This window comes from Pocillopora verrucosa, chromosome 1 (assembly GCF_036669915.1).
Source record: "Pocillopora verrucosa isolate sample1 chromosome 1, ASM3666991v2, whole genome shotgun sequence".
NCBI lineage: Eukaryota > Metazoa > Cnidaria > Anthozoa > Scleractinia > Pocilloporidae > Pocillopora > Pocillopora verrucosa.
The window spans coordinates 10,785,789-10,798,446 of NC_089312.1; the positions used below are offsets into that span (position 1 = coordinate 10,785,789).

General features: G+C 36.3%; 2 protein-coding genes across 2 annotated transcripts in view; one reads left to right on the forward strand and one right to left on the reverse strand.

Annotated features, from left to right (window-relative positions):
* LOC131774776 (fibrocystin-L) overlaps positions 1-3,843 on the reverse strand; it is a 46,928-nt gene extending 43,085 nt beyond the window's left edge. Inside the window, exons 1-5 of the mRNA XM_059090859.2 lie at positions 3,705-3,843; positions 3,518-3,592; positions 1,388-1,529; positions 828-936; positions 529-586 (exon numbers count right to left, since the gene is read on the reverse strand). Coding sequence (XP_058946842.2) covers positions 529-586; positions 828-936; positions 1,388-1,529; positions 3,518-3,592; positions 3,705-3,774 — 454 coding nt within the window. The 5' untranslated portion in view covers positions 3,775-3,843. The remainder of the gene's footprint in view (positions 1-528; positions 587-827; positions 937-1,387; positions 1,530-3,517; positions 3,593-3,704) is intronic.
* An 849-nt stretch (positions 3,844-4,692) lies between these two features.
* Positions 4,693-11,072, forward strand: LOC131774766 (uncharacterized). Its single transcript, XM_066162000.1, is given in 9 exon segments — positions 4,693-4,820; positions 6,250-6,551; positions 6,848-7,065; positions 7,841-7,961; positions 8,571-8,635; positions 9,329-9,420; positions 9,620-9,703; positions 9,925-10,080; positions 10,563-11,072. Coding segments are annotated over 8 exon segments (1,107 nt in total). The 5' UTR covers positions 4,693-4,820; positions 6,250-6,431; the 3' UTR covers positions 10,814-11,072.
* The last annotated feature ends 1,586 nt before the right edge of the window (positions 11,073-12,658 follow it).

Consider the following 12,658-nt stretch of genomic DNA (forward strand, 5'->3'; position numbering starts at 1 on the left):
CGACCTTCTTTTCAGCCGACATCTGGCTGCAGAAGCGAATCTTTTTACACTCAGGAATGTCAAGCGCTACGGTCGAAGTTATCAGCTGATACACTCAGAGACGTCATATCTGATGGTAATTTGAAACACCTAACCATTGATGCCAAATTAACAGATTAAAGTCTCAAAACGCTGAGTTAAGACATTTAACCTTTAAATGAAATTCCAGCATATGACATGGTGTTGTTTTCTTTATGAGGAAAATTCAAAAATTAACTTAACTCTTCTGTACAGGCGAGTTCCCTTTAGTCTAAATCATTGCACCTGTGCCTAAATTCTCGTCCCCACGTGAGGTTTTAAGAATAAGAGCTATATTTGAAATTTTTTTCCAGTAATTTGCGCTGTTTCTAAGCTTGCATAAATTGATAGTTAAATAAAGTGACATGTCTATAGTGACGTAATCGGTGATTATGTCTGAGTGGACATGACATTCCAACGCATACCTGAAATTAATTAGACGCCACTCGGATCATCTCATAGTACACTCACCTGGTAATCCATATTTCGGTGTTATTGAGGTAATTGTTGGTGTCTTCGTCTCGCTGTACTATAACAACAGATGTTTAACGATTTGTTAGTCAAAGGCATCATACGTTCATAGGGCGATTGGCATTAATCAATAAAGTCAAGGCGTGACAATGGAAAATGCTTTTTCTACTTTATTTAAAAATAACTACCTTATATCTAAAACTGATTACTATCTTATCTACTTGATTTAGAATTATGTCTGCTGCGTAAAGTACAAGTCATCTTGAATTAAAATATTAATACTTTCGCATATCTCTTACCTTAAACAAACATTCTCCTCCGCAATACACATTCTCATCAGTGTTATGTAACCACTTTCCATCCACCGACACTCGTACGTTATAACTATCTTCTCCTGATGGGGAGGGTCTTAAAGTAAGACAACGTATGTTGAAATGTTTCCGAGATTACTGATTATGAGAAAACCAAGATAACTGAGCATTTTGAAGTTTACTTAAGGGTGTTAGCCCCACTTCGGGCTTGACTTCAATGCAAAGTGTGCTGAGGCACCTAAATCGGTTATCCCCCTGCATGGTACAGCTATAGTAGGCACTGTGAAAGGGGAAGTTGAGTCTAAATTGCCAATCTGTAATCATGGATATTATGATAAAAACTGATTAAGATAACTAACCTGTCGTCCTCATCTTCATTTACGAAGACGCTGCCCTTTGGTTATTTTGTTTGTTTGTTTGTTTAGAAGTTTGTTTTTGATTGATTTTAGAGCAGCATAACCGAAGGCTCACTTGCCTAAATCTAAAAGTTGCGAAATAGCCTTTTTGCAGAATGAACCATAGAGAAGCAATAAAAGTGAAATACTGACCGTGTTTGACAAACTATTCGATACGGGGTCGTATAGTACAAGACAACGTCACAAGGTACGACATGGGCGCGAGACAGTGATACAAGGGTGACGTTATTACCCAACTCCTTCTCAAACTCGTTGAACTGGTTCTGTGCAAATCCTGAAATAAGCAAGATGGGTATTCGAGAAACGAAGAAAAGATCAACGGTACTTAAACCTTCTTAAATACCAGAAATAAATGAGGTCTGTCCCTAAAATTTAAAGGTTTTCGTTAGCTATAGTCCATAAAATTTTTCCTTTGATGACAGATGTTTGTTTTCCAAGACCACGAATACACCATACCTCTAAAACGTTAGGTTTTACAGTAAGGAATTATGAGAACTTTTTAGGGCAAGGCAGTGAGAAAAGGTTTTACCTGCTGGAATTAAAACTGCAATATTAGTAAATGGTAAATAAAGTTACTTTAATAGGTGATAGCGAAAACTTCACAAAATATTTGGTCATCTTATTATTCCAGGAACCTACATATACGAGATATAGAAAGCTTCATCGCAAGGCAGTATGCGTTTTAAATACAAATTCAATATGAGGGTGAAGTACAACAAAATTTGTACCAATAAGTTATACAACTAAGGAAATGTCACTTATTTCATCTCATTATACGAACGTTGTAGATGAAAATATTGAAAATTAAGATGCATGAATTTACGAGGAAAGAAAACGTTACAAATGTCACTTTTTACTTCAACAGTACTTATGCAGCGAAAAGTGTTACGCGTTGATTCAATTTTGCTTTATTAATGGGTTGATTGAACCGTTCAAACTCACTTCGTTTGAAGCGAAGCAACAAAATGGCTAAATCGTAGCTTTCATAGCATACTATCAGATAACGTAAAACCGGGTGGCGTTAAAAATCAATATTTCCTGTAGCCTCTTTTGCCGGGGGCTGATTTCCTCTTCCATTTCTTTTTTCTCGCAAAGATTTGGATCCATGCCTTGTTGCATGACTCCCTGTTAACTAATTGATTACGCTGACAAGCGTGGAACAAAGCGGGGGCGTTTTCAAAACAGTAGGGTCAGTTTTATTCAAAGAACGTGACCATTCTTCGAGAAGTAGGCATAACATTTTGTTATACCTTTTTATTGGTAAACTTCTTCGCCTCGTAATGGGCTTTGCAGAAAGTAGCTCTTCCCTCTCTTTCGTCTGATATAGGCGCAATTTGGAAAAAAACAATTTATTATGCAAAACTGGCTGCATGAGCGATTTCTATTTAATTTGGCACGAATCTTACAGAACGTTTGCATTCAGTTCACTTTCTTGACATTCTTGAGACTCTTACAGACTCTGACAAATTCCCGTTTGGCCTACTCCTTGCCTACTCCTATAATTTATTATATGTAACATTCCTAAAGAAGAAAATGCACAGGCGAATTAATTGGGCTCCAGTAATGAAATTTGAACACCTCTAATAGCAGCTTATCCCACGCCGGTCTAGTGCCGCGAAATGAATCCTGCTTAGCGAGTTGGCGAGTTTCTCCAAACATGTAACCACTGACTTGGCGAAATTTTATGAGCACGAGTTAACTAATAGATTGCTCTCAAAGTATCTGGCAATTTCTGTGTTCGTGAGAGATAGATGCCTTAAAAATCTCAAAATCAAAACAATTAGTTGTAAGGTCATTTATCTGTCTCATGGCCCCGACATTTATAATCATTCAACTTATGTTTCAGTAGTTCAAAGGTAGTTAAGAGGACTGAACAAAGATTTTCAAGCTGATCGTCAAAGAAGTTATTTTCCGCGAGTACTTAGCCTTTGCTTGGATATCGCCATAATTAAGATGCAAACTCTGCGCTGATGTCTAAAGGTCTATGAAACCGGTCATGTCAATAATAAGAACCGATAATGCACACCCGGCTAAAATTTCTATTATTATCCCTCTTTAGATTAAAGTGATATAGCGGTTACCAATACATATTCTAGTCAAACTATTGAGATTTGGTGAGAGAGGTTGGGTTTTAACCGTTCCAAATTGTGCTTATTTACAGCAGTTATTTCCTAATGTGACATAACAGCATTAAGCCGAAATAACTAATGGAAAATGTCTCACAGTAGGTGTGGACTTCCATAAATTTCCCGAGTAGCTTACCTTCTCCATGTATCGTTAATGTTGTTGCTCCGAGCAAACTTCCAGTCGTTGGGGTTATTTGAGTTACACGGCCACCTGAAAATAAGAAAAATAGATTAGCTCCATGTTATGCCTTTCTTCGCATCCAAATCATCTGAGCGGAAAAAACTGGAGTCTGTCGAGAATTATAGAAAGTGTTCCTTCGTACCTTGAGCTACAGATAGAGAGAATAAAAGAACTACTACAGACTGAAATACGTCCTTTTTTCGGTTCTTCATCTCCTGGCATTAGCTTTGTCAGCAAAATCGACGAGATGCTCCCTTGAACAAAGCTGTGTGATGTCTCCTTCGGGTATCGCTTCTGCTGTTCAGTTAATCGTATTAAAAACGTGATTCAAAGATTGACAAGTCGGTTGCAGCTTAATGAGCAATTAACACGCTGTGGCGTAAAAGGTCAGATCCAATTGTGCATTGCACTTTGATTGTCAGACTTCTCTCTGCAGGTCTTGTCCCAATTACTCAACTATTGAGATACGAGTTAGATACCCCTGAGATATTTTTGAAGGATGTTTACATAACGTGTTGGGTCAAATATGATATTGTTTACATAGTGACTAAGGCCGGCCAAGAAACACGAGTTCGTATTTTCATTGTAGTTATGCAAACCATTGGAGTGATTTGTGGACAGATGAGTTTGTAGTGATGTCATTGTGTCAAACTCATTGATATGCTCAAGACGTTAAGTGCACCTAAGTACCCCATTAGCTTAAAAAAATAGAAAGAACGTGGTGTAGCGATAGACTAACGACGTCTTGGTTTGCAGGTGTGCCCTGGCGCACGTAAAATAAACGATCGCAAAAAGGACGCGCAAATTTAGAACCATACAAAGAGCAAATGTACACACTGAATTAGTTGAAAAATTGTTTTGAGTGTCATCACAAATTGGTTAAGATCAGTGTAGTTTGACGTCCTCAAAGTGGAGAACAGAAGAACTGCATTAGGTATGAAGTCTGACAGCATCACAATGATGACGTCACCACCATAGAATTCGAATTTATTGAACGCAGTTTCGTGATCTCTGTGTCACTTCTGCGGCTTTGTAAAAAAACGTAAAAACCATATTTATCGCGTCTTAACAACAAGGTTATTTAATGAATATGAAAGCGATCTTCGCAGTAATGAACACTACTTAAGCAACTCACACATATGACTTTCATATATTCACAGTCGTTAATTCATCACTTCAGGAGTTTATTACGAACCAACATAAAAACCAGCTCCCAGTTGGCCTTTTAGCTGAGTTGGTAGAGCACTGAACAAAGGAGGTAAGTTTCTAAAGACGTTTCGAGCGTTAACCCATCGTCATTCGCTCTAACGATGGGCTAACGCTCGAAAAGTCAGCTTTAAAACTCTTTACGGTGGCCAATTTACATTATCAACTCAGTTGATAATACTAAATTACCCTGCTAGAGCACTGCACCGGTGTCGTAGAGGTCATGGGTTCAAATCCCGTACAGGCCTAACTTTTGTCTCAGGTCTTATTTTCACTACTGCCTAAGTAGTGTTCATTACTCTGAAGATCGCTTTCATATTCCTTTCTTAAACCGCAGTTCACATATATGACTTTCGTATATTCACAGTCAAGGTTATTTAAATCTGCGTATGGAATTTTATCTCTTAATCGTATTTAAGCCGAGAAATAAGATTTCCAGAATACGAGAGCCTCCAAAGTGGGGCTTTTGCTAATTATCAAGTCATAAAGGGATTATTTTTCCCCAAATCTTGTTTGAAATAAAACGCATTTACCTGCAACCACAATCACACGGAAATTTTGACTTCTGTCTAAGATTAGAAAGAATGCGAAAGGCAGTAGCTGATGCTTCGAAAACTTTTTCAGTTGTAATTACGTCATGCATGCTTTACGAGTTAGCAGAATGATATTTTACTATTTATGAAGAACTTCCATCACTGAACCAGACACTGGCGAGTGTGGGCAAAAACATAACCTTTTACTCTATAATCATTTAAAAAATTATTTTATAAAATAAAAGAATACCTGTGAAACGACCTCAAGTACGTCAGCACATGTCGATCGAAAACTCTCTTGTGACGGAAGTCACCCGTAATTGTGTTCATCATCATCCACAAGCTTACGGTACTAAACATGAATAGGAAAATACATATTAGAGAGCGAAAACTTACAAAGAAACTCACAGTAAAGAAAATTTTTACCTTAACGGTGCATAGCTTCACAAGCCAAAAATGAAAACGACGGCGCTGCTTCTTAAAAAGTGGACATAAACATTGATCCACAGGACTAAATTCATTCACAAAACCTGACAAATTATTCCACATAATTACGAAACATTACGCGACAGTACGAACAACAACCACAATAACACAGTACAACTATGAAACTTACAGAATGGATTGTCCCTAAGAGTCAGCGAGGATGCTAACTGTACTTCCAACATTATGAGGTTGTGGGACTGTCTTTTTAGTTTGATCCCACAAAAGTCTGGGTCCGAATACTCCACGAACTTATTAAGTATGAAATGTTAAAGGTTAAGGAATCTCCATCATCAAAGACGAAACGCTTCGAAGCACTAGCCCTGAGATCAGCCACCAGTAGACTTCTATTAAGACAATATAAAGTTATTATTAATATCTGATATTATTTCTAATAAGTTAGTCTGGGAGGTTGTTGGGTAAGAATGCTCTATAATTATACAGTTTTTATATTTTATTACATAGTTTTGAATCCCAACTTTTAAATTTACTTCTCGAGTCTGTGAAGAAATTTGTCAACGAACTGAATCATACCTCTTTGGTTCGGACCTGAGAAACGAGTATGTATAACTGCTCGGTTACTAAGCATTTCAAGATGGCGGATGGTACAGCAAGTTTACTTCTATGATTCATAGTCATGCCTGAAAATGTGGTTCCAAACTTTGAAGACGAGGCATTCCGTTCGTTCATTTTCTACGGAAAATAGTCAAGGGTTAGTGCTAGGACTGGAATACACAGACCGGAAAACAGAAATACATGCTTTGAAGGTAACACAACTAAGCTTTCATTTCAAATTTTCGTTTGATCGATATGTGGATCTGTGTTACTGTAGCTCGCCAATGCAAACTTTAAGATCAGAAACGATCATAGAAAAACTCATAACTACGACTAGATCAGAGTTCAGTGTTTGGTATTTAAAATCTTGGATACGTTGTAAGAGAGCTCGAGGAGGCTTAATACCTCTTAGTACACGCAGTCTCAAAGAAACCAGATAACATACAGCTGTAAACAGTATCTACATGCGCAGTTTCATATCCTGTCACTTCATGCCATGTATTTACAGAAAGAAACACCACCTTTATTACTGGAGGAAGGAGTAAGTACAGTATTTGCAACGCATGAAAATGGAGGAATGTCATTGTTAGGGATTTCTCATTCCGGGAAAGGAAAGTCGTGCATAGAGATCAGAGCTTGGGATGTCATGAGCTCACTTGGATTTACTGCAAAGGAGATCCTGGTTCAAGACCTTCAGAGGAATACAATCAATGATGGCAAATTTAAGTATGTAGACATACTGATCAAGATTAATGTTGCAAGAGATTATGAGGGTGGATGTTGATGACAGGGCAAAGCCTGAATCAACATTTACCATTAAAAAAAAAACACAACACTATATATGGCTTTAGTCATTTTTCCACACAATACTGGCTTTCTGTATCTCTCTACAACAAAGAATTAAAAAAAAAAAACTTTGCAATTTATATCTGTTAAGTAAGTTGGGAACATAATTGGCAAGACCAGTTAATCACAGTACAGTAAATGTTCATTAAAAAAAGGCCTTGAAAGTAACAACAACACTCCTCTTTTAAAATGGTTATAAAATACTGAAAATGGCTTTAGAGTGTGACCTAATGATCAAAACTTTCTGGAGAGGATGCCCTCTCAGACCCCTTCCCCCCCTTGTTCTCCATCCAATGCCCAGCCTCTCAGGGTTGAGCCTGTAGTCCACTACAATTCATATATGCCTCAATCTGTACAACCTCTAGGCCACATTACTTCAAAAATTAGCTAAATTTGTTTGTGTGGCCTGCATTTACATTTACATAATGTTTCCCTTTCTTACCTCATCAAAGTGACTGGAAGCATACAAGTATTATCCAGATAGCTGGGTAAAGCCACCAAAAAAAGGCTTTTTTTGATGTTGAAACATTATAAAATTTTAATAATGTCTTGGTACCATTGACTGTCTTTCATAATACACAAACATTGGGTTGTATACAATATAACATCTAGAATATTAGTAAAGTTGCATTCTATCTCTTTTTATTATCTTTAGAGCTATTATCAGTCTTCCAGAGAGCTTAGGAACACACCTTTTTCTTAAGATGGCAGTTCTGAACAACTTTGTATCACTAGCTGTATCATCAGGATTGATAATTTTATGGCGATGTAGAAAGGTACATGTATAGTTTTATATCATATGTTATTATGTGCAGACCTTACTAGTGTATAGGTTATGTTAAACTAAGTGTATATTCTTTCTTTATATTGTTTCACACAAAATGATTTTAGGAAAACAGAATTAACATGTAGGATATACATAAATGCATTATTTCAAATTTTACTCAACAAGAAAATTATGTGTCAAAGTTTTTACTTATAATAACTCAGAGATTCTTTAAGAGCTAATTACGCCATGCCAAAAAAATGTGTTCAATTGTGGTAAGAATGTAGAGATTGCATGGCATCACTAGGTTGTGTTTTATCACTACATACCTATTATAAATGAACTAAACTTGTAATTCTGTTATGATAAAGCATCTGTCTCAAGAACTGTTGACAGAGCCACTAATGTCGTACATCCATCAATTTTTAACTTTCCCCCATGGGCCACCCTCTAGGCATCTGAACTTTTGAAGATTGGTTTGTTGAAATTCCCCTCCCCCATCCCTTTGGGCATGGACCATGGTTGAATGCCAGTGGGTTACCCAGGAGGGGGAGTGTTTAACTTTCAAACTGAATAGCACACAAGATGAAAACATTTTTTTCCCTGTAATTCTGTACAGGTGGAGAATCAAGCAATTAGCCTTGAGCTAGTTTCTGTGATGACATCAGCTACAAACATCATGATGTAGCACTGGTTTTTGATGAAATAGCACAGAAAAAGGTACTTTTGGCAGGTTTTTTTATCATTCAAAAAGCAAAGTGGTTTTAATAATTAAAACTTAACTATTGGTTATTAGTTAAGTTACTTAAATCTCAGGTTTTTTTAACACTCAAAAGCAAAGTGGTTTTGATCATTAAAAGGTAACCAGAGGATAAGTTAAGTTACTTAAATCTCAAGGGACCTGTTCAAAGGGATATCTTAAGATGGCCTGCACCTACAGTAAAGATTAAAAAACTTTTAGAAAACATAACTCTCTATTATGTTATGCTTATTACAATTCAATGGTAAATAATGGAGGTCATCAACTGCATTATTGAATTACAGGAAATTGGAGCTAAAAGTAAGGGAATTACTAGATGTATCAGTAAATTGAATATAGGGAAAATCAAACCTAGTTGCAATAATGTGGTATTATTTTGAACCATGTCAAAAGAAACAAAGGTCAAAGTGTGGTGGTATAATTTGTTTCCAAATTTACCAAAACCAGTTTTAGATACCCTCAACAGGATTTTCCATGTGTTTGCTTTGGACCCAGTCCATTCCTATTTTTTTAACTGCAGAAGTTCCTTTGCAGTTCTTATTTGCGTTATCTTACATTGTAGCTACATGTTGTTAATTGAGTTTTCCTGCATTTATATATTGGGCATTGTGTGTAAGAACTGTTTAATGAAATATCTCCTCAGGTCCTCCATTGTTAGTAGTTGGTGAGTCAGGAGGCATCAGGCTTTATTCAGTCATCCAACACACAGGTATGTATGATGCATTTTTTTCCCTAAGAAGCAGGTTAACATGTAATTAGATCAAGGGTTACAGAAACTGACAATGGTGCAAAAATGGGTAAAATGTACAGGTGTGGGCTCACAATTGTATTATCATCTTTTATCTAACTGATATAGATGTGCCAGCTTGTACTTGCTTTTGCTCAATCAGTATTTTTTTGTTTTTCAGATGTAACGTCTGAGGATAGTGACATGAAATTTTCAAGCACACATATTCCTTTCCCTTCATCGGATGTTGGTAACACTGTGCAAGGTTTGAATAAGTATACGAGTTTAGTAAAACTACTATCAGACTGAGTGTTTAAATGATGAATGGCAAAGTAACCTAAGTATTATAGAACATCCAGGAATTGAAACACAAACAACGAGATACAATAGCATTCCTGTAGGTTATGAAATATTCTGAGTTGTTTCATTTACCAGTTATACAGCTTTCCAGAACTGTAACATTTCTTATTTATACTGTGCCTCTAGAAATCCAGAGTGTATTGCCATACAGTTGTGTATTGTCTGACAGCTCTGGTCGACTATGGTACCTTCATCCTCCCAATCTGCAAGAGATTCTGTTACCAAGCAGTCAAGGTGGCCATGGTGTTTTTGCTGTCCAAATGAAAGAAGGCCAAGCAGAAGGTAAGGTGATTTTTTTGACTGAGGTACATGTAGCTTGCTATATTTACACCAGGCTTGGCATCACCTAAGGTGAAAGGATCTTGCCAGGAGTAGCACTGAAATGCACATAAGCATCATGTACCTCAGAAATAAATACATTTTCAGAGGGACCTGATGAAATTGCTGGGAAAATCACCACCTTGCAGTAGTGTCAACTCTAAAATGAAACCTGATTCCATGAACATGTGCTTTGAGTTTGTTGTTGGCTCCCTTCCTTGCTTTTAAGACTTTCTCCAAGTTATATGGTTTTCCTTTTATGACAATATCCAACACACCAAAAACCAACTATGTGACTGTTTGTGTGTGGTCAGTCAAGTTTGAGGTGCCAGGCTCTTGTGGCTAGGCAAATCACCAATTAACATTTTGAGAGTGAGTGAGTTTTGATTTTGATATCTCAACCACCAAACAGGTCTTAACAGGTCGTTTTGAACTCTCTTCTCCAGGATGGCTTGCAACCGTTGATCAAGGCCAAACTGTTAACCTGTATAAGATGAGCGATGTTATAAAGAAAACAGATGCAGGAGTGATTACACAGCCTTGGCATGTAGTTTTATCACAGCACTCCATTAGCACAATTTCATTCATTGAAGACAATGTACTTGCTGGTGGCTCAAATTCTCTGAAATCCATGTCACTGTGGGTGGGAGTCGACCGTATTGGGTCAACCAAAAAAACCGAAAGTGGCTATACTTAATCTACTGATCCATTAAATTTGTAGGATATTTAGTTTTCTTGTACCAGCAGATTTACTTCATCACGCTTCATTCAAGGTTGTTTATCGTTTTACCATGTCGTCAAGTGAAACATTACGCACTGTTTTTCTTACATAATCCATACATACACCTTGTTTAAATGTGGACATATTTACATTTAGCTACAAGCTAAGTAGAGACATTTCATCAAAATTGCTTTATATGTATCAAGAAATATTATTAAACATCTACATATATTCACATGCTCCTGTAAATCAATTTACAGGTACAATTGCTCATAGCTGCGTAAAAAATTTACTCTTAAAAACAAATTCATGGTTTTTACTGCTACCCAATTTAGTCGTGCAAGCGTAAGTAACTATACTGTACAAGAAAAACCTCAGGTGGAGTACAATTTATTCCCTTTATGCTTCTGGTATCAAACGGTTCCTTCATGTTCAGTTTCAAATGCTCCTCTGTGTTTGAAGTAAGATACAGATGAGAAACCAAATATTACCAAATATAGATTTAATTCCAACGACTTTTAAAAATGCAGACAATGAGCTCAGACATTAAAGACCATTTAAAGCTGTTCAAGCTTTTAACCGTCACCAAATAATCGTGCTAGGATGATTGTACTTTTTATAGCTCGAAGTATGACCGTCTTATTTTGTAAAGGTTACTTTTGGAATTTGTCTCTAAGATTTCCGCTAAATATTTACATTGGCTTTTTCATGTCGATTATACGCTGGGCACATCATCTATCACTTTTCGAACACATTTTTTTAAACGATTCATTAGAAGTCAATATCCCGGCTAGACATGTACCTTTTCAAAACTGAGGCCTCCCAATCAGCTTCTGCTTTTTTGTAGCTTCCACCAAAACACATCTTATCTACGACCAAACATTTCAAACAAATAAGATACAAATGCAAAAAGGAAGAAGCCATAATTTTTCTCTCTCGAGCACGTCTGAGTGAACCCCTCTTTCTGTATGGTATTATCGGTTTTTTGAGGATTCCTCTTAGCAATGGTTGTTGCTGTACTAAATGCGACTTGCTCATAAGGATTTTTTATAAGGTTTGGGGATTTGGATCTGTTAAATAGTATTGTCGGTCAGCTCAGGAAAGGGCTTGAACTTTATTACAAATGATGTAATAAAGTATAAAGTAAAGTAGTATTTAATATTTCTGTTATTAAAATACGATGGAAACTACAATTGATAGGATTTGCATACGATAAGAAAAGCGCAAATGTAGTCATGTGGAAAGACAAGGAGTATGAGTACATCTCAAGCGCGTGAAATAAACGACAATAAGGAGCTCACCATTCTTTGCTTGCGAAATGTCAGCTGAAAGGAATGTTGAACAATCGTGTTCGGTGTGGGAACAGGCCCTCTATTCAGCATTATTTATAACTGAATTCATAATAATAATAATAATAATAATAATAATAATAGCAACATTTATATAGCGCCATTTCCATTTAGCCCAATGGCGCTTTATAATAAAAAAAGAAATAGAAAAGTAAATCTAACCTACTAATGATGATAATGATGAACAAATATATAAATACATGATTTGAGAATATCTGATTAAGCACTATTAAAAGCAAAGAATCTCTTGCGAGGTCCATATCTAATGCTAAGAAAAATAAAATGATACTAATATTTATAAAAATAAGTTTAAAATGATATAAAATAAATAGAATTATGTATATAAATTTGCTATATGTGAGTTCTAATTAATTTTGTGAAATCAAAATATTCCAATAGATAGATAAAGTATAATAAATAATGATAAAGATCCTATTCTATCACATGAAACTGCGACTTCAGATGAAGAAAG